The sequence below is a fragment of the Rattus norvegicus genome, chromosome 1, assembly GCF_021556685.1.
Source record: "Rattus norvegicus strain SHRSP/BbbUtx chromosome 1, alternate assembly SHRSP_T2T, whole genome shotgun sequence".
NCBI lineage: Eukaryota > Metazoa > Chordata > Mammalia > Rodentia > Muridae > Rattus > Rattus norvegicus.
Genome location: NC_141534.1, coordinates 3,258,223 through 3,280,674, shown reverse-complemented (window position 1 = coordinate 3,280,674; position 22,452 = coordinate 3,258,223). Strand labels below are relative to the sequence as shown.

Sequence of the window (22,452 nt, the reverse complement as noted above, 5' to 3'; positions counted from 1 at the left end):
AGAGTGATGTGAACAGAGCCCAAGGGGCAACTCTTGTCCAAAGGCAAAACCAGAACAGTAGGAGAAACACAGGTAGGCAAGGCTATGCTCATGAGATTTCAGACTGGAATAGGAACTCTACTGAGAACTGAACTAAAGGCCATTGTGGTGCATTCTGGCCAAGAATGTGTCCTGAGAAATTTCCATTAGGCAGAATGTAAAGGTGATAGATTAGTCAGTTTAAAGGAGAAAGTTTCACTGGAGTTCACTGTGGCTTGGTTATTGCTGGCTTCCTTGGCCAGACTTAGTATGAGAAAAAATTTTTAAAAAAAAGTGGCCAGACAAGGAAAATAGTTTTAGACAATAGTGGCGTGGTTGTGCGTTGGCGTTATAAACAGTGAGCTGGGCAGTGGTGGTGCACGCCTTTAACCCCAGCACTTGAGAGGCAGAAGCAGACAGATTTCTTGAGTTTAAGGCCAGTCTGGTCTACAGAGCAGGTTTCAGGAGAGCCAGGGGTACACAGAGAAACTTGCCTTGGAGGGGAAGAAAGAAAAGAAAAGAAACCATAAGGCTGGAAAGATGGCTCAGTGGATAAGAGCACTGACCAAGATTCAGAGGATCAGGGCTCAGTTCCCGGCATCCACTTGGCAGCTCGTACCACCTGTAACTCCAGTTCCAGAGGATCCCTTACCCACTTGTGGCCTCTGCCAGTAGCAGGGTTGCAAGTGGTACACAGACATACACACAGGTGAAACACTCATACACATGGTTTGTTTTTAAAAAGAGAAACGGAAATTACTGCTTTGGATCAGGATAGTGAGGAAGACGCTTTGAAGGCATCTCAGATATTGCCAGACTCCTCCCAGGGAAGGCTGAACATATAAAAGAGTAAGCATGTCTGATTTCCATCAAGAAGACAGCACTTCTGGGGTGGCCTTCTTTCAGAGAGCTGCTTACAAAGTTACTTTTCCAGAACTCATTTCACTATGCTCACTCACTCAGGTACTCACAGGCCAAAGTGGTGTAGCTATGTACAGATGGCCCAGCTAGGAGTTGAGCTTGTAGAGAACTTTGCAGTATTCAAAATTCAAGTTATAGGATTTTAAAAGGAAAGCGCAGAATACTAGGTAATGTGTAACTATGCTAAAGTTCTTGCAAGCAGCCTCGGAAAGAACAGTGCAAGAAATCGTTGTGGTAGAAGCCTAAAATACAATGGGAATTCCAGAATGTTGGAGTATGGAACACAGGTCAAGAAGGTGGCAGTCAGTGAATGAAGCCAGCCCAAGAAATAGACCACGTCCAAAGAGAAAGCCATGGTGAGAGGAGATGTGGGCCCATGGGAGCACAATATTGTTATCAAGTTCCCAAATGCCAGGGCTTACTTAATATTTGCCTCCATTTCTCTTTTGAAATAGGTTTATTCTGTGTCACTGTGCATTAGAAATAAGTAATTAGCTTTTTTAAAGGGCTCACAATTATGAATTTGTCTTGAGTCTTGGGAGAGACTGTAGTGAGAATTTTGGATTTATTGGAATTATGTTTTAATCCCAGGTGTGGGGATGTGGGGCTGCTTAGGACCATCTGAAACCAGGTGACTATGACTTGCCTCTTGCTCTAGCCGAGGTGTGGTGCTGCCAGCTATGGATAGTTTCTGCAATTGTGTGCCGTTTGGAACTCTGGAACTTTTCAGAGGTTATAAGGGTAAAACCAGGAAGGGGTGGGGAGATAATGGATGGCAAAAAGACCGCAGGAGACCTTTAGGCTTTTTGGTTTGTTATCCCAATCCTCACTCCCGAAACAGGGTTTCTCTGTGTAGCTCTGGTCATTTTGGAACTTGCTCTGTAGACCAGGCTGGCTCAAACTCAGAGATCAACCTGCCTCTGGCTCCTGAGTGCTGGGATTAAAGGTCTGTGCCACCACCTCCTGATGAGATTTGGGTTTTTTTTAAAAAAAAAAAAAAAAAAACAAGGTTAGAATTATAGACACTATAGACATACTTGGGAAAAAATCTGCCAGCATTTTGAAATGAACACGAACCTCTGGGGCTGGTGTGGGGAATGCCTCCAAACACTTGCTCTTCAAAGCCCATGTGCACAGCTGGGGACTCTTTGTAGGAGGTTCCAGAAACTCAAGGCAGTAGACGCTAGTTGGAAGGTGTCAGTCACCTAGTTTTGTCCTTGGGGCTGTATCCTGTCCCAAGCCCCTCTCTGTCTCCACCTCTTCTTAGCTGTCATGATGTTGGATGTTTTGCCATGGCCCTTATCAAGATGGACTAAGACCTGGGAAAGTGTAAGCCACAATGTATCCCCCCCCCCCCCCCGCCCGGAGCTGGGGACCGAACCCAGGGCCTTATGGTTGCTAGGCAAGCGCTCTACCACTGAGCCAAATCCCCAAGCCCCCCCCCCCCTTTTTTAAAAGGTTTATTTATTTTATGAGTACACTGTAGCTATCTTCATGCACACCAGAAGAGGGTGTCGGATCCCATTACAGATGGTTGTGAGCCACCATGTGGTTGCTGGGATTTGAACTCAGGACCTGTGTAAGAGCAGTCAGTGCTCTTAACCACTGAGCCATCTCTCCAGCCCCACAATGTATCTTAATGCTCTGTTTAGCTGAGGTATGTTATCAGCAATGGAAGTGTCTCATAAGTATTATTAATAATAATGTGAAAACAAAGATTGCCTAAATAAGATCAAGCAGAGACTACTGAAAACTTGCCATTGGGTTGGAAAGATGGCTCAGCGGCTAAGAGGTCCTGAGTTCAATTCCCAGCAACCACATGGTGGCTCACAACCATCTGTAATGGGGATCCGATGCCCTCTTCTGGTGTGTCTGTGGATGACTATAGTGTACTCATATAAGTAATGAATACATAAATCTTTTTTTAAAAATATTGGAAAACTTGCCACAATAGGAGTTAGCCAATATAGCTGTACAGAGATAAACGGGCAAGCAGGAATGAAAAAATCATGAGGAAAAGAAAGGAGTTGGAAAGAAGGCTAAATGGTTAACAGGACTTGCTGCTCTTTCAGAGGACCTGAATCTAACATCCACACAGTGGTTCAAAACCATCCCTACTCCAGTACCAGGGAGTCTGAGACCCTTTCTGGGCACTAGGCATATACATATTATGCAAGAAAAAAAATGGTCATACACGTAAGATAAATCTCTCTTTAAATACAAGAAGACTCTAGGCAAACTCTTAATTGTAGGTCATTAGCAAGAGGAAGATGCAGGCAGGCTAGCTAGAAGTAGGCATTTTGTGTGGTTAGTCTGAGGAGCATACCTGATTTTAAAAGCTGGCTCTGAATTAGGAGTAGGCACAAGAATTAAAGAAGCTAAGACATGCATGGTGGCTCTCAGCTATAAGTCCAACTCTTAAGAAGCTGAGACAGGAGGTCAGATTAAACTTTCAGCTACAGTAGTTAGGATCCTAGTGTTCTATATAATCCTGCCATTGTTGTTTGTATAGTTATTATTTGATTATAAAGTAATGCTGGAGGCTAGGAAAATGGAGAACTGTTTCATAGTGACAAAATATTTCAACAGGCCACGGTTTGGTACCAGGATTGTAGGGCATACATGTGACCCCACAGCTGGGGGCTGAAGCAGCATTCCCAGTTCTGGCCCAGCCTGGTCTGCATAACACTGTCAGAAACAAGATATCTGCTGCTTGTTATAGCTAACATGACGACAAAGAACCTTACCTATAGTCCTATGGAAAGATGAGAAGAGACTCTTAGAAGATCATATTGACTGCTATTGGCTAATTGATAATGTACAGTTAGTCATGTCATATTTTGATCTTTCAACCAACAAAAGGCAGTATCTAAGACAGTACTCCTAATGCTAAAAATATCCCTCTCACCATGTATTGGTCTCTGGGGTGATGATGTAAACAAACTGCTGTGCTGACAGCTGTAAAATGGTAACACATAATTATGTTCAGTGTGTAGTACTTGACAATGAAGATAAAAGACTATGCTACTTACTGGGTTATGTACTTACTATGCTTAGCACTGGAGTAGACTTAGTAGGGATTGAGTGAAGTCCCAAGTGGATATATGTTGTTGACATGGGCACTGCCAAGTGAAGGACCATGCCCGAGACCTGAAGGCATGGTAACACCTTACCCAGGTGAGGCTCAGAGGGATGGCAAAGGCTTCCTTGGGTCTAAGTACCATGTTGACAGTGTGCACAGAAAAATGTCCATCATTCTTCCAGCCCCATCCCAGAAACGTTTATAGTCTTAAGGATGCTTCCCTATAGGTACTGCTCCTAGACTGGCTAAACCCGTCTTCTTCTTCAGTTGTATACCATAAACCCAGCTTCCTATCCAACTGTATATGATAAACACCAAGCTTCTGGGGGTATTTCGGCTTCTCTGAGAGCCCAGACCACCAGGTGTCAGCTTTTCTGAGACTCACTGTGCATCCTTTCTATATCCCTCATTGCCCCTCAACACTCTTTACTGGGGTTCCTGGACCCAACCTGTGTAGGATGTGGCACGTGTTAAAAACAAAGTTTACTGTCAAACACTATACCAAGGGCCAGCAAGATGTCTCAGCAGAAAAGATGCTTGCCACCAAATCTAAAGAGCTGAGTTCACTCCCCAGAAATCCATGGTAGAACCAACTCCCACAAGTTTCCCTCTAATCTCCACATTTGCCTGTAGCAAGAGCACACAAATAAACGCAAAATAAGCAAACAAAAGCTCCACTACTATGCCAGGCGATGCCCTCATATAAACTTGTGTTTATAACATCTCCTGAGATCTAGACTCAATTTGAGCTACAAAGAACCTGTCTCAAAAATAAACAAATGGGATGGGGATATCAGCTAGTAGAGTGCTGGCCTAGAATGGATAAAGGCCTAGGTTCTCTCTCTCTAGCACTAGGTGTAATGGTACTCTGGTCTACAATCCTAGTACTTAGCACTTGGGAGGTAGAGACAATAGAATCAGAAATTCAAGGTCACCTTTGGCTAGGTAGGAAAACTGAGACCAGATGAAATGAGACCCTGCCTTAAAAATTAAAATGAATAGTTGGTAAAATGCTTGTCTGGCAAGCATGAAGCCCTGGATTTAAATCCCTAGCATCATATAAACCAAGTAGTGCATACCTGTAATCAAAGTTCAAGGACATCCTTGGCTACATAGTAGGTTCAAGATAAGCCCATGCTGGTTGGGGATCTAGCTCAGTGGTAGAGTGCTTGCCTAGCAAGCTCAAGGCCCTGGGTTTGGTCTTCAGCTCCGGAAAAAAAACGAAACAAAACAAAACAAAACAACAACAAAAACCCACTATGTAAGGCTATCACATGACTATTCTAATTCTCAGAATAGTGGAAGTCAATGGATGTTCATCAATTAGGCTTTATAGTTTACACACATATAACATGGTCCTGGAATGTAACAAAGTCAGTTAATAAAAATACGCTACAAGCCAGACACAGGAGAGGCAGGTCTGCAACTCCAGCACTAGAAAGCTGAAGGATGTAGGAACATGAGTTCTAGGCCAGCCTGAGTTACACGGTAAGATCATTCCTCAAACAAAAGAAACTACCTCCACCAATCATGCCACAAACATTTCTGTGCACATAGTGTTAAGTATTCCTTAAGGTAAATCCTCAGAAGCAGAATTGCTGGGTCAAGAACTTATGGCTGTAGGTGTGGAAGAATGCTTAGCATTTGAGAGGTCCTGGGTTCTAGACCCAGCCCTGCAAAAAACAAACGAACAAACAACCCTGCATATATATTGTGTTTATGAAAGGAAACACATTTAAAATAAGGACACTGGGCTGGCAATATACTTCAATAGTAGAGCAATTGTCTAGCATGCCCAGAACCCCAGGTTTGATCTATAACACCACAAAAAAAATTAGTTAATAAAATTTTGAACTGTAAGCTCATCTTCCAGGAAAGTATACTAATTTACAACCCCTGCAAGAAAGTATAGCTAACAGAGGCAGTATCAACTCTTAATAATCCTTATTACTATGATATGATAGGCAAAGAGAATCTTAAAAAAGAACTCAAAACAGCATACTACATTAGCTCAAAGACCAATGGTGCCAGATTAGAATTTAAAATGAACAATTCAATCATGTTACTTCCCTATATCATAACTATAAATGACTCCTTCCTTCGTGGACTCTCAACAGCACACTGCCCGGGTAGGAAGTTTAGCCTTCCCTCTGACCCCCACCCCAGGGTCTCTAGGTCCCTGGCTGGCCTAGAGATTCCTATGCAGATCAAGCTAACTTCATTCAAACTCAGAGATCTGCCTATTTCTGCCTCCAGTTGGACTCTCAACTTTTCAACTGACTAGCTGTGTGACCCTGGGCAAGCTACCTAACTCCTGTGCCTATTTTTCATCTTCAAATATGTACAAAAATTAGATCTACCTCATAGGATTGTTACCTTTGTATCTCAGGTCCATACTTCTTCTATCTCTATACTTGTACTTCACATTCTAACCGAGCTAGATGATTGGCCCTCAGCTGACATGTTTCATGATTTTTTACTTTAATGTTCTTACTCTTTTGTATGCCTGAGAGAGCCTCTGCCATATTTCCTGTAAAATTATACTCAACTTACAAGGCTTCATTTAAATGCCTCCCCTAAGAAAAAAATCTCTTCAGGAACTACTTATTATCTGAACACAAGACATGTTTTACATGACTCAAATAGAATGTCTGCTTTTGTTATATTCTTATTTTTCCTAGCTCACAGATTCAGAGGATTAGGTGTCTTGAATATTTCTTTAACAAACAAAGAAATGGATCTAGAAGTAAAATACCATGCATAAGGTATCTTACAGTCAGATAGAGGTACTGCTAGGATGGACTCCACATACTCTAACCTAGTCCAGGGTATTTTCATCACACCAGTGTTTTAAGCTTTCTAGATTACACCCAAGCTTGAAAGGACAGTTAAAGTGCTTTAGATTGAAGACATAAAGCTTTCATTAAAAAAAAGATGAACCTTCTTCAAAAATGCATTAGACAAAAAATGCATTAAATAAAAACAAAAATAACAACAACAAAATCCCAAACTGGTACAAATATGAAGTAAGAGTTCAAAGCTTTACACTGAAGCCAGCTGTGGTGGCTTACACACTTCATCCCAGATCCAGAGGCTGAGGCAGGAGGATGCCTGTGAGTTCGAGGCCAGCCTAATGTACAGTGAGCTACAGGACTGGCAGGGCTATTACAGACAACTTGCTGAAATGCTTGGTGAATAAAGATGGAGCGCATTGCTCCTTAGCAGTCTTAAGTGCCAAGACAGCAGTACTGACACAGCTGTCCACTGACATTTTCTCCTAATTACTTTACAAGAGTTAACTGATCAAGGAGATAAAAGATGGCTCTCAGTGGTTAAGAGCACTAGATGATCCTCCAGAGGATGTGGGTTCCAATCCCAACACCCATATCAGCAGATCATAATTCTCTGTAACCCCAGTTACAGAGGATCCAGCTCCCTCTTCTTACCTCAGTGGCAGTAGGCACACGCATGGTATATATACAACATACATGCAGGCAAGACTTCCCCCACACACAGAAAATACATCAGGAGGAAGTTAGGAGCCAAGTGAAAACCAGGGCTTGGGGGCATAGGTTGGTTTGCAGAGCACTGTTGGGTCTACACACAGTCAAGGATTAGATACCCAGGCAACACCTAAAACTGGGCTTGGTGGTAATATAACTGTAATCTCAGGAGAATAAATTAATGGCCATCCTCAGGTGCAAAGGAAATTCTAGGCCAGTCTGGGCCACAAAGACCTTGTCTCAAAAACAAGTAACAAATGAAAACTGCTGAGTATAGTGGCAAAAGCCTAGGCAACTTAGTGAGATCCTGTCTCAGAGAAAAAAGGGTGGGGTAGAGGGCTTCCTTACCACCGCCTATGAGGTCCTACCTACACACAGTGCTCAGTAGAAGAACAAAGGGAAACCATCACTGACATTTAATATTGATACTGAATACTGGCCATTTCCACTTGACAGTATGTATCGTTAAACTTCTGTGGTGTACAAAAGTCATCTAAATATCACATCTAAATGAAGTTAAATAATCACAGTAGGAACCATTCAAGATTATATGTATATAGAACAACACAGACTAGCATGAAAAATAGAAACTTGAAAGATGAAAATAAAGCCAAATATCATACATATAGTGTAGGAGAAAAAAAAAGTATTACTTTGAAGAGTCTCAAGTCATATTCAGCCAATAATCAGGCACGGAAAGAGAGCTCCTTTCCCGGCCTGTGCCATGATTTAGTTTCTTGCACTAGCAGCCTATAAGAGAGATGCAGACTCGCCTGCCTGCCTGCCTGCCTGCCTTAGAGAATCAATCGCCTAGCCTATACTACCTACCTGACTACTCCCTAGGTAAGAGAAAAACGTTAGTTAAAGCAATAAAAACTGAAGATATCTTAGCAGAGAGCCATACCTCATGGAGGAAAACTGATTTTACAAGACCAGAAACCTTAACATTTGCAGGGCAAACCCCAATCCCAGAGGCGGGCAGATCTTTTTGAGTTCCAGATCGGCGTGATCTACATATTGAGTCCCAGGCTAAGGAATACATAGTGAGACCCTGTCTCGAGAAAATTATAACCACCTTCAATAAATAATCCATATATGTCTGACAACCTTCATGCCAGGCATTCGGGCTGCTTTCCTGACTCCGAGTGATACCATATTGTGTGAGAGCGTACTTATTGTTCCTCTGACCTGTAACTTCTAGAGAATACACCTATTTTTAAAAGTCATATTTACAAATGGAGACACATAATTTAAGCTGGTTCCCTTAGAACATGATTTTCAACTGCATTAGTCAGAGAACTGGGATAAGTCACCCGAGAGCTATTCCTTTCTTCGCTCCGAGTTCTTTTTAAAAGGTACAATAAACAATCTTCCCTTAATTGTCTTTCCTCCGTTTTCCCGTACTTAAAAAGCACCGCGAACAAGTGACACCGTCTCTCCCACCCCTGCCACTAAGTGGTGAGCTAACAGATTGCAGCGGGCTGGAGAGATTCCCAGGACTGCTTCAAAGGTAGACCCCGACTCGAGGCCCGCTGCGAAGCAAAAGAAGTGCGGCCGGTTTGGTGCAATCTTGCGTGAAAAACCACGTCTCTCTTCTCTCCCCTCTAAACCTGGGAGGGTGACTGTAGTCCCGAGCCCTCACCCACTCTTCCCAGCCTAGCTCGCACCTCCGAGGCCTCACTCAGTAGCCCCGGGCTCTCCCTGTGGCGCCGGGTGCGGCCAACCTTCACTTCCCCAGGGCAGGGCTCAGCTCAGGTCAGCGCAATCAGCCCACTCAGGCCCCGACCCGGCCCGCAGAGCCCGCCGGTCCACAGCGGCCCCTGGACCCCCGCCAGCGGGGATGGGCGTGGGCCCCGCCGGCCACCGCCCCGCCGACAAGGACTCCGGAGGAGCGTGAGCCCCACCCGCGGCGCCGGCTCCGGACCTACCTGCAGGGGACAGTGAGGCTTCTGGACAGCGGCCGCGGGCCCGAGGGCCGGCGCCGCGGCGGCCCGGAGCCCGTCCCCCGGGGCCCCTAGCAACGCTCGGGATTCGGGATGGGGCAGGGCGGGGACAGACGCCGGGGGGCTGCGGCCGGCCAGCGCGGCCCGACGCGGGGTCGCGAGGACCTGGCTCTCCCTCAGCACCAGGCCATCGCTGCCGCCGCCATTTTGCCTTCCACTCCGTGTCGCCGCTGCCGCCGCCGTCCGCCGCGGGTTTCCCGGATGTGGGCATTTCCCGGCGTCGCTTGCGCGGGGGCCGTGGACTGGGGGCTTCAGGCCGCCCTGCTGGGCCCGGTAGCGAGCGTTCCGCTTGTGGCCTCCTAACCGAGGCTCGCTCGCCCGCTGCCCGGAGCCGAGGTGAGTGTCGCCCAGAGAGTGGAGTCTATACCACCACGTTCTGGCTCCGCACCGAGACACGGCCCCGGGCGCGACGCGGCAAGCGTGGGTCGCACCAGGAAGACCGCGGACGTCATGAGGCAAGATGTATAGTGGTTGAATAAAACCCGAGTCTTCCAGAGCTGGGAGCGAATATGTTTTTGGAGTAAGCCATATGGAGTGTTCTTGAAACTGGACCTATGGATTTGCAGAGGTCCGGCAGCGGATCTGCAGGAAAGGTCATTGTAGCCATAATTGGAGTAACGGGGCCACTGTCACAAGTTCTATTTCTCTTGAAATTGAATCTGCCATTCGGGATGCATCATTGACTTTGGTCTTTCATTGTTCTCTTTTGCGGGGGATTAGGGCCAGATAGGAGTTCTCTAAGCCGCACCTGTTTGGCCAGAACTCACAATCTCCTGCCCCACTCCTCCTTTCCTAGTGCTGAAATTCTAAATGCCAGCCAACACTGGCCTGTCTATTCCCTGTAAATATGAAAACTATCCCGGTTTTGCTGGTCGGTAATACATGCAATTATCACTTTTTTCCAGATACTCTTTTGTGTTAGACTTAAAAAGAAAAAACGTTGACATCCCTGTGTAATCAGGAATCGAGCCATGCTATTCAAGTGCCCTATCACTGAGCTGTATCCTCAGAACATTTTATAGTTTTCATTGAGACTGGACCTCACTAAGTTATCTGGGCTGGCTTTGAACTTGTGATCCTTCTGCTTCAGTCTTTAAGGTAGCTGAGATAATAAGCCTGCTCCACAAAGCTCTGCTTTTTTCCTGAGGTACTATATCCAAAAATTCAACTATGAAGATCTCAGATGATCAGATTTAGATTCCAGGGAAATATTTTAGTGTGGTTGCTGCCATTGCTTTAGATTTGTTGATATAGTAAAATCCCTAATGTGGCTTCAGCCCATCGTGCTATTGGAATCTTCCTACAAATCGAGGTCCCTACCTTGTGCTTTGGTAGGTAGGTAGGTAGGTAAGTAGGTAGGTAGGTAGGTAGGTAGGTAGGTAGGTACAATTTTAGGAGACGTGCTAATTTGAACCATTAAAGATATTTTAACCACACCGGGCCTGGAGCTGCTTCTTGAGAAGACGAAGCCACTGCTTTAAGCCAGGGTGGAATGAAAAACCCTTGGCAAAGAAGCAGAGTGAGGAGTGGAGGCCAGGCCAGGGCCTAAACCTCAAACCTGGAGTTAAGGCTAGGAGAGTATTACCAACTTTGCAATGATGACATGCGGTTATTTTGTAAGTATTTTCAGTTTCTAATAAGAATAATTACCTTTGGAACACTTTCTGTATTAGCTCATTCCTTCTTAGATGTTAGAAAAACTATCACTAAGCGTAAGAGAAGTTATAATTCTAGCATGTAGATTGTTCACAAGCATTGATGTGAAAACATTTATTTTTGGAAATACATTTGGCTCAGGTAAGGATGCACAGAGAAACTGGGGAGTCTTGATATACGTAGCTAGTTTTCAAGAGCCAAAGTCAACATTTGCCATCCATTGAAATAGCAGAGTCCCATACTGCCCCATGTGCACAGCAACCCACTGTAGACCTGTTTCTGTTGGCTATATAGTTTTGCTAAGATTTTAACTTTTTTTGAATGTCTTTGAATGTGTGTGCCACCAGTGCCTGGTGCCTCTGAAGGTGGAGAGGGTGTCGGACCCCCTGGAACTGGAGATAGATGGCTAAGTCACCATGTGGATGCTGGGAACTGAACCTGGGCCTTCTGCAAGAATATTGAGTGCTTTTCTTTTGTGTTTTTGTTTCTTGTTTTTCCAGAAAGGGTTTCTCTGTGTAGCTCTTGCTGTGTTGGGACTTTGCTCTATAGACCATAAGCTCAGAGATCCACCTGCCTGTCTCTGCCTTCCAAGTGCTGGGTTAAATAAAGGTCTACCAAGGCCCGGCTGAGTAGCAAGTACCCTTAACAACTGAACTTATTCTAGCCCCTGGTTGTATAGTATAATTCACAAAATTCTACAAGACTTCTACACTGCTATTAATTTTTTTAAAAGATTCATTTATTTATTTTTATATGAGTACACTACAGCCATCCACAGACACATCAGAAAAGGGAATTGGATCTCCATTACAGATGGTTGTGAGCCACCATGTGGTTGCTGGGAATTGAACCCAGGACCTCTGGAAGACCAGTCGGTGCTCTTAACTGCTGAGCCATCTCTTCAGCCCTAGAACTGTCAAGTTAAATGAAAGCAAGTGGGACCCTCCAATGCTCTTAAGATCTTTTACTATCAGTCATTGATCAGATTCTAATAGTGTTGGGGGAAGAAGCAAGCAACAAGACAATATTGGGCACTGGCATTAACAGTTTATTGTTTCCTTACAAATACCACTTTCTAATGATAAAAGTTTGCACAGACGTTGGAATTGGTAACTAAGTTTTTTTCACTTTCATGAAAATAGTTGTCTGGTAACATAAATGGATTCTGCATCAGTTCCACAAACAAGACAGGGCCCTAAAACATCTAAACTGTTTACAGACAGAGTCCTGCTGGGAAGCAGGCTTGTGATTTCAATTCGGTCTTTGGCAGGATCTGTGCTAAGCCAGGAACTTACTAGGGACAGGTGAACGCTGGCCTGGTTACTGCTATGTGACAGGAAAGTACTTCTTCCTCCTGTGAGAAGAGAAGGGAGACTGTATTAGGAGACACCGTGTCCAAGGCAACTTATAATGAGGCTCAGGGCTCCTCACTGTAGAGTCCATGACTATCATCGTAGGGAGTATGGCAGCAGGTAGGCCCTGGAGCAGCAGCTAAGAGTTCACATCCTGATCCACAGACAGGAGACAGAGACACACTTGGGAATGGCCTTGGCTCCTGAGACCTGAGCCCCACCCCTTCCAACAAGGCCACACTTGTCCAAACAGCTCTACCAACTGGGGACCAATCATGCAAATATGAGCCTATAAGCTCATTCATATTCTCATTCAAACCACAAGGCTAACTCTGTTCACTAAATATAAAGCTATTAATATTTCAAAATCAACTTATTTTACTCTGTTAAAGCAGGCTGATACCGAATGGAGGGTGAATAAGCACAGATAATGAAAAGAATTCTATAATCATGTTTTGTTTTTGTTGTTCTTTGAAATGCCTTTGCGTTCCAAGTGCTGGGGTTAAAGACATGTACTACCACACCCAATTTTTATCAGGTCACCTTAAACTTTTTATTAAATTTATTGATTATGTGTACATGCACAATGCACACAGCCACAGCACACATATGGAGGTCAGAAGGTGACCTGTAGGCATTAGTTCTCTCCTCCACCACATGAGTCCTGCCAATCAAACTTAGTTGTCAGGCTTGGTAGCAGTGCCTTTACCCACTGAGCCACCTTACTGTTATCCTTATTCAGTGTTAGTAAATATTGAAGGGAGAATATGGATACCAAATCTATAGTCTTAAGGAAAAGCAGAAATGTAGCTGTCCTTCATGTTTGTTTATTGATTTAATGGAAAGTTTAATGGAAAGATAGGTATTATAAACAACCAAAAGTAAGGAAAGAAGAACCCAAAATGTACACAGACATACAAGTTCCTCACTCGGGAGGTAGGGGATCTTTGAGTTCAATGTTAGCCTGGGCTACCTAGTGAGATCCAGGATAGCCAGGACTACATAAAGAAAACCTGTCTCAAAACACACAGACACAGACACAGACACACACACACACACACACAAAGAGAGAGAGAGAGAGAGAGAGAGAGAGAGAGAGAGAGAGAGAGAGAGAGAGAAGACATATAAGTTTCTAGTTCATGTGAATGAACTTACGGGGGCCCATGAGATGGCTTAGCTGTTAAGAATACATGCTGTTCTTACAAAGGACCTGGGCTCAGTACTCAGTACCCAAGACAGATGGCTCACAACCACCTGTAACTCCAGCTTCAGGGGATCTGATGCCCTCTCCTGGCCTCTGCTGCCAACTACACTCATATACATTCACGAATATAAACATGCAAAAAACATAATTAAAATAATTAAAATAAACGAGTCTTTCCTTTTGCATTTCCCTTTGGTTGTTTTATTGTATATGCATGAGTGTTTTGCCTGGATGTATATCTGTATGCCATGTGTGTGCCTGGTGCATGGAGACTGGAAAAAGGCATTGGATCTCCTAAAACTAGAATTACAGATGGCTGTGAGCTATCATGTATGTTAACAGTGTAAATTGAAACAGGGTCCTTTGGAGGAGCATTCCGTGCTCTTCTTAACTGTTGAACCATCTCTCCAGCCCCTCCTCTCTCTCGTTTTGTTTTTTGGAAACAGGGTCTCATGTAGCCCAGGCTGGCATTAAACTCTAGTGTAGAATGGCCTTACACTGACCATCCTGCCTGCAGCTCTCAACTGCTGAGACTACACTATCCCTAGTGCACTATCTTGCCCTTTTTCTTTGTCCACCTGGTCTGCTTACTCTTCTACACAGCACTTTTGTGTATTCTGACCAGTATTTCCTGTCTTATTCCACTATTCCACTTATTCCTGTCTTAACCCCTGAGAATGTTCCAGCTAGAGACAGTGTCTGTGACCACTGCACATGTGATGCACCCACATCCATGCAGGCAAAACACCTCTAGGCAGAGGGCAGAGGCAGGTAGATCTCTGAGTCTGAGGCCAGGCCTGGTGTGCATAGCAAGATTCTGACTTGACATTTAAAATATCCTAAAGCAGCACACAAGAACCTTTACCTTGGTGAAAGAGAGAAGACTTTTCAGGTGCATTTGTGGAGGCATCCCAATGCCAGAGGGATCCATCTTCAGAACAAGTAAACAGGTGATCTGGGTTGGATGGGTGGAAGTGAACTTCCCACACTAAAAGACAAAAGGGAATCAATTTTAATAGTCCACAGAGGTTATTTATGGCCCACCCACAAGTAGTGGCTCTTATCTATCTGCATGTTATAGTCACCAAAAGGTCACTTACATCCTGTCATCTCTTTACTTTTGAAGCCTTTGATTTTCAACAAACTTAAAGTTTATAGGTTCCCCAGCTCATCTGCACAGGAGTAAGCTGTTCAGTTTTTATCTACTAGTATTGGCCTTGAACTCCTAATCCTCCTGCCTCTGTGGCCTAGCTGCTGGGATCACACATTCCTGGATGAACACTTCGTAAACCAGGTCATGTTGCAGTACTGGTTTGATGTTTGTTTTCTTGTATCTTTATTTGAATAAAGGCCAGAAGAGGGTGTCAGATTCCCTAGGACTATAGTTATCATCAACAGTTGTGAGCCACCATGTAGGTGTGGGGAATAGGACATGGGTTCTGGAAGAGCAGCTAGTGTTCTTAACCCACTGAGCCATCTTTCCAGCCTCTTGTTTTTGTCTTTTTTTTTTTTTTTTTGAATAATGAAATGATAAAGGGTCTCTTTCTAAAAAAGATCAGTTGGAGCTTGCGATATAGCTCAGCGACAGAGTATGCCTGGCTCATTCCCCAGTAATGGTGAAAGGGAATATATTTTATCAAAGAGTAGTGTAATCTCAGCACTTAGGAAGGTAAGGCAGGAGGACTATGGTAAAGTCAGGTCTAGTTTGGGCTACAGAGTAAAATCCAGGCTTATCTGGGTTATAAAGTGAGATCCTACCTCAAAACTCCATGAAACTAATTAATTCATAAACAATTTGAAAATATGAAGTGATAATTTTATATAGAAGTCAGTAACCTGATATGCAATATGTTCTATTTCTGAAAAAAACAAAGCAAAACAAACTAAGACAATCAGCTCAGTAAGATGAACATGTAATAACACTGCAGTTGTGGATAGGATGAAATAAACATTAAAGCACGTAGGAAGGTTATCTAGCTTATACTGTTCAGATATTAAAAGCGTTGATGTGACATGATCCTTATGAATCATTACATGCACGAGTAACTCGTCCAACACAAACTTTCTGTGTCCCCACAATACTTACTTTCAGCCTCGTGAGCCTTCAGTAATGACACAGGCATGGTACCTTGTCTGACATCCCAAATACTCAACATTCCATCCTGGCCACCAGTAGCTACAACATGCTGCTGGTCTGGATGTCTGTCAACACAGTGGAGTGGCACTCGGTCCCCAGTCCTTTTAAGGAAGACATGACAATATCAAAGATACGGTAAAAAACAATTTATCTTTGCCTAATAAACATTTCACTCTATGAACTAAATGATAAGTAGTTATATAGCTGGAGATACTAAATTTTTGTGAAAACAAAAATTTTCAACTAAAATATATTTATAAATAATAAAAGTTTAGAATTAAAGGCTACAATTATTCATTGTTCAGTTTGGAAACACAGGAGGCAGAATAACATAATGGTAAGATATGTAAGAAAGATTTTTATTAAGAATGTGTCAAGCAGGAGAATTGGCTCGGCAGTTATGGGCAGGTACTATTTTAGAGGACCCGGGTTCATGTACCCACATCAGTGACTCACAGACATTTGTAAGTCCAGTTCTAGGAGCATTCTATAAACCTGTCCTGTGGGTACCTGCAATTACATGCACATAGCCAAGCTATGCCAATACAGTTTTTAAAAAATAAAAATATATATCAATTACATCAACCATTTTTATGCCTATAGTCTTAATTAGTTCATATAATTTTCCAGTCTGATAATACATCCTAGTTTCTTAAGAAAGCAGCAAAGGGGCTGGAGAGATGGCTCAGCGGTTAAGAGCACCCGACTGCTCTTCCAGAGGTCATGAGTTCAATTCCCAGCAACCACATGGTGGCTCACAACCATCTGTAAAGAGATCCGATGCCCTCTTCTGGTGTGTCTGAAGACAGCTACAGTGTACTTATATATAATAAATAAATAAATCTTAAAAAAAAAAAAAAAGAAAGCAGCAAAGATTGCACATCTAGAAGGCTCCAAAAAAATGACCCTAAATTGTATTTTATCTGCAAGCATTTCTACAGTGTATTCTTAAACCCACTAACATATAATCATTTGATAAACAGAAACAAAATCTCTGTTAAATATATACTTCAAAGACTTTATAAAGGCTGAGTCAATACAAGTACTTGCTAAACATAAGATGGTAGAATCATCTTTGCTTTATCCTTTAATCATGGATCAGTGTTTGCGAAATTCACTAAGACACAAAGCTGGGGGACTGGAGAGACATGGCTCAGTACTTATGAGCACTGGGTACTCTTCTAGAAGACCTGGGTTCAATCCCAGGATCCACATGGCAATTTCTAACTGTAACACCCGTCCTAGGGGATGAATGCCCTCTTCTGACCCCTGGGGGCACTACATTCCTGTGGTGCGTAGATATATAAGCAGGAAAAATACTCCTACAAATAAAATAAAAATACAAAGTTGACTGTGATAGCTAATTAAAATTTTTTTACCATACTGCTGAGATGACAAAACTTACAGTGATAATATCTGACAGGGTTCACTTCCTTGTTGTCTGAAATCCCATATTTTTAACTGTCCAATTGAATTTACTGTAACAATCTCAGGAGTTCGAAGGAAGGTTACAGCATGGAGTGTACTGCTGTCTGCATTATCTGAAAGTTTAAAAACGTGTTAACAGGCTCCTTTTAAAGACATTTCCAGCCAGGTGGTGGCAGCACATGCCTTCAATGCCAGTGCTCAGAAGGCAGAGGTAGGCAGGTCTCTGTGAGATTAAGGTCAGCCTGGTCTACAGTGTTCCAGGACAACTAGAGGTACACAGAAAAACTGTCTCATAAAACAAAAACAACAAAACAAAAGGAAACCACATTCCCTGTACTGGTTGAAATATTATAAATACAGTTTCTAATGACTCAGCAGAGTTTTTAATGGAGATATATATAGTAAAATACATGTCTAGATATTCTCTTCCAGTCCCTGGTAGAAAGCTTCACTCCCAGGCCATCTGTTTCCTAAGTGCGGGGCCGATTGGCCATTTCTTTCTTTCTTTTTCTCCTTTTAAGATTGCTATACTGAATCCTTCCTTCCTTCTTTTCTTTTCCTTCTCCCTTCAGCTTCCCTAGTGATAGAATTATAGGTGTGTATCATCCCAACAGGCAATGTGTTTGAGAGAGCTGTTGAAGCTCCTGTTTTCCAGCCTTAGCCCTGCTAGTACTTGACAGAAAACTTCCTACCCACTGACAGGTACAAAGCTTACTCTGATTCTATACCATTGTACAGACTCACACAGCAGAATTTTAGCAGAACTTTTGTATCTGAAATGAATCTAGAGGTTAGTCCTGAGATAGGCCTGGCAAACCAGGAAGAAACTAAGACGTCTCCTTCGGCTGAGACTTGTTTAGGTGATTGTCTTTCAAGACAATCCCTAGATCAGATGAGTTTAGGTGATAGGTCTTTCAAGACAATCCCTAGATTAGATAAGTTTGGTCTGTGGAAATTAACTTGCTAGATACCTTTTGTGTAACAATAAAAAGAGCTTGAGGCTGAAGCTGGGGAAGGGCAGCAGGGAGGCAGAGGGAGAGCCACTGTGGCAGAAGAGTCAGGTCCTGTCTGGATGGTTAGCTCAGGAGACTGCCCCAAAGCAAAAAGGCTAACCAACAGACTTACACTCTACAGATGTCTCTGTGTCATTATTATTAAACCCCAAGTGGGATCTCCAAAAGCCCCCAAGACAGACTCATGTCAAATCCATCCATCTTGACCCTCATCAGCAGCATCCTCACCTACACTCTTCATGATTGCTAAATGGTCTTTAGAAACTTTTGAGCCAGGACTTACTATCTTCCTGCCTTATCTTCCAGACTGATAAGTGTGCCCAGTACCTTCCTTTTATAATGGTTCTTTTAATTTCCTAAGTATTTAGACTTGAAACACATGATAGATACTTCCAAACTTAAACTTGTGCCACTTCTGTACATTGCTAGCAGGCAATAGCCCTTAGCAATTAAGCAATTAGAACAAAGAACATGAACTGATTTATTGGAGCAGACCCTGGAGATTTTGATCCAACAGGTCTGGGGGGAAGAGGGGGACTTACAATCTCCTGAGGCAAGTCTTAGTGAAGCATAGTTAAGAACCATCTCACTAGAACAATGATCTAAACACTACTGGCAGCTGTCATTCCCTGCTCAAAGACTGACCTTCAAGAGCAATTTGTTTACCACATACAAACCCTAGCTTCTGTTGCTAAGGATTCAATACCTTTGCAATCGATCCCAATTTCCCTTTCTGGCTTCACCTTTCATCTTGCCAGTAACAAATATCTAATGTCAGCTCACAGTTAACTTCGTAATTTGCTGTCTAGGGTTAGCATCTCCATGCTATTCCACATTTTCTAGTGTCATATTTTAGTATTATTTATGGTATAGAATTGAGAATATACTAATTGCCACTGTCCCCTAATTATGTGATAATTTTAGCTAAAACAAAACACTACCACCTAATACATCCTTCTGCTGTTATAAATCATTTACACTGGACTACCCACACACTATCTTATCAAGGATCCTGCCAAGTGTAATTTTCATACCCTTCAAACTTTTAAGATCATGTTTACTTAGTCCAATTACTATGTAATGGATAGAAGAAATAGGACTCCTTACCTATAGTTCTTACAGCCTCCTTGTGATCAACTCTGAAGAGATTTATTCGGCCATCCTCTCCAACTGTAACGATTTCTGGATTGTCGCATACAATTCCTGTACATGGTGCACTGCTATAGGAAGGGCTGCCAGGACCTGTATGGTAGTGAGCTGTAGGCCACTGCTGACTGACGGACAGGGTCTAGGCATCAGAAATGAGCACACTGTTAATCAGAGCCAAGTTCTAATGAAAGCCCTTCTCGCTAGGAAGTTTTGTATTTTGAGACAAACTTCCAAGTGTTTAGGATTACAGGTGAGCCACTATGCCTGCCTAATAATAGTATTTTTCAGTTGTATTTCATGTCCCTCTAGAAGAAAGAACAAGTCTCCCTTTTCTTTGTATTTGAGCATACTGATGTTTAGAAACTACTTCCCTTATTTTTTTTTTTTTTTTTTTTGGTACATTCTGAATAGACTCAGCACATTTATCTCAAACTAATGATTTTTACCAAATAACTGAATGCTGATACATTCTCTAAAGTTTTATGAGATTAAACTCATGTGTAAGGGGCTAACCTCTACATTTTTCTATATGATTCCATTAAGAAAACTAATTAAAGCTGGGTATAGTGCCACACACTTGGGAAGCCAATGTAGGCCGGGTTGGTCTACATAGGGAGTTCCAGACCAGCCAGATCTACATAGTGAGAACCTGTCTTAAAAAACAAAAATAACAAAAAAAGGTATGTGCATGCACGTGTGCCTGCCTAAGTTTATGTGCACTATACATGTGCAGGTGCCTTTCCAGGCCCATGGGATTTAGATCTGGACAAAGTGGAGCTATAGGCTATTGCCAATGATTTGAGTTCTTGGAGTAGGACCATGGGTCTCTGAGAGCAATACACACTCAATTGCTGATTGATCATCCCAGCCACAACAGAAAGTTCTCTAGGTAGTGGATCCTCTCTCTTAATGAAGACCTGGCTTCTCCCCAACAAAATTCTTTACCTGGTTATTTGGATGGTGAAGAAAAACTGTTACACATCCTGTTGACGAAGCAGCTACAATTCTTTCCTGGTCAAAAAACTAAACAGAAAATTTCTGCATATTATTATAGATTACTTTAAAATATTAACAGGGAAAAAAGTTCACTGGCTCAACCTGACTTATAGCAAACCCTATACAAATTTAAAGAAGCAAATAACCTATATATATATATTAAGCAAATTTTTTACCAAGTAAAATATATGACATCTGAATCCATATACAGATTTGTTTTTTGATTGAGGCGAGCTCCTGGTGGGGTGGGTGATGCTGGTGGTCTCTATTGCCCAAACTCATCTTGACTTGTTACTTCAGTTTCCTAAGTAGCTGGGACTACAAGCATCTATCACTAGCCCAGCTTTGAAAATTTATTACTGGTTCACATTTTGATAAACCTTTAAAATGGAAACGCCAAGTTGTTAAAGAATCTCATAAGAACAATTCCGCACGATATTTACTATGTATGCTCAAAAGATACCAGCCCCATTTATCTGACCAAGTAAAGTAGTAACTAGCACTTGAGGGTGGGGATACATACACTAGAAGTAGAGAGCACTTCTCTACATTCATCTGGTCTTTAGACCATCTTCACAATGATAACCCTGACTCACAGATGTGCAATACAAAATAGCAGACCTGTATCAAACTCGCCAAAAGCATTTGGCACATAGATAGACAAATATTATTGTTATTTAAGATAAGGTCTTGCTATGTAGCCCAGGCTGGCCTTGAGATCCCTCCTGCCTCTGCATCCCAAGAACTGGAATTAGAGGCTTGAACCACCATGTCTGGCTTGGGCAATTCGTTTTAAAACTGGCTTACCTGAATTCCATTTCCCAGCCCCACTTCTGTGACTAAGTGCCTAAACAATGAGGGGGCAGATTTCATAGATTAGTGTCCTGTAAATCAGGGATGAGGGCAGACAAACTATAAGGTGCCTCGTTACCTCTAAATATAGCCTCAAATTCCCAAAGCTAGCTTTGGCAGACAACTCAGATTTACCTGTAAGTCCATGACATCCCCATGATGTCTGATATCGCACAATAACTGATGGTCTCCTTCAAACCCTCCGTCAGAATCCAAGTTTCCAAACTCTCCAATAGACCACAGTGAAACGCAATTTTCCTGCAAAGCGGACAGTTTTATCTTGAGGTGACGAAAACGTCAACTCTAGATTGCCTTTCAGGCGACCTTGCTTCAACAGCATCTCAGACAAACGATATGGTTAGAGTGGAAAAGATCAAAGATATGGCCAAGTTCGGACGGTATGACTACAGACTTGCTGAGGGTTTAAAACCAGATCCGAGGCTCAGACACGCCATCGGGGGCTCTCAAGTAGCGGGCAGCCAAACCAGACTGGCAAGCTCGCTTTCCCGCGCCAGTGCGGGGGGCGTGGAGCACAGCAGCTGGGGCCCGCCCAAGTCCGGGTACCTCATTGTCCCAGGAGCCCGTGGCGAAGGTCTCTGTGGTCTGCAGGCTTCCGGAAGGCACTGGCCGCCAGCGGGTTTTGCTAATTTTCTGAGACACGAACTTAGCATAAATTTCCTCCATGCTGAAGCCAGCAAGAAGGTTCAGCAGAAAGCACACTGCGCGCTCCTCAGGCCCGCCCCTTCCTGTGAAGTTCTGATTGGATAAGACCTCATGTGGGAGACGGTGGCTGCAGATAGCCAATTCTCGTCAGCAGGAGGACACACTATCCCCTGGGCTAAAAGAGCTTGTGACGCTCATTCATGCAGGCAGCTCTGAACAAAGACCAAACCCTTTGACAAAAAGACACATTTCCAATGCCAAATAAGTCTAAGGGCACTGACAATATATTTGTGCAATAACTGTGTAATCCCAGAAGAAATTTTCTTTAAAAAATTAAGGGTTTTATTTTTTTATAAAAACTTTATTATAAAAGTGTTTCAAATAAAAAAAAATTATCACACACCGAAATTAATCTGGCCCCAAAAATTAGACAGCCCAATGTACTTTTGTGCTTTTAGCGTAGCCATGCTGAAAC

At 43.0% G+C, this 22,452-nt stretch overlaps 3 protein-coding genes across 18 annotated transcripts in view; 1 reads left to right on the top strand and 2 right to left on the bottom strand.

The window, feature by feature from the left end:
- Positions 1-9,680, bottom strand: part of Lats1 (large tumor suppressor kinase 1) — a 33,282-nt gene extending 23,602 nt beyond the window's left edge. The window contains 1 exon segment of one of the 2 annotated variants that reach the window (NM_001134543.2): positions 9,453-9,680. The gene's annotated coding sequence lies outside the window, so the exon portion shown is untranslated. 2 annotated transcript variants of the gene reach the window in all.
- Positions 9,681-9,746: 66 nt separating this feature from the next.
- Pcmt1 (protein-L-isoaspartate (D-aspartate) O-methyltransferase 1) overlaps positions 9,747-22,452 on the top strand; it is a 48,556-nt gene continuing 35,850 nt past the window's right edge. For 9 of the 14 annotated variants that reach the window (XM_087637492.1, XM_087637092.1, XM_087637370.1 and 6 more), the window contains exon 1: positions 9,747-9,863. The gene's annotated coding sequence lies outside the window, so the exon portion shown is untranslated. Of the gene's footprint in view, positions 10,121-22,452 lie in introns of all 14 variants that reach the window. The other 5 variants (XM_087637497.1, XM_087637242.1, XM_087637431.1 and 2 more) reach the window with 2 other exon arrangements.
- Nup43 (nucleoporin 43) lies at positions 12,204-22,025 on the bottom strand. Of its 2 annotated transcripts, NM_001401290.1 has the most exons (8): positions 21,879-22,025; positions 21,450-21,572; positions 20,412-20,489; positions 19,425-19,605; positions 17,282-17,417; positions 15,826-15,977; positions 14,605-14,727; positions 12,211-12,537 (listed from the first exon to the last, which is right to left on the bottom strand). In NM_001401290.1, the coding sequence occupies exons 1-8, from the start codon at positions 21,996-21,998 to the stop codon at positions 12,314-12,316; spliced, it is 1,137 nt and encodes a 378-aa protein (NP_001388219.1). In that variant the 5' UTR covers positions 21,999-22,025; the 3' UTR covers positions 12,211-12,313. The 2 variants fall into 2 exon arrangements, with proteins under 2 accessions (NP_001121663.1, NP_001388219.1); NM_001128191.2 differs by lacking the exon at positions 20,412-20,489 and having other exon boundaries at positions 12,204-12,537.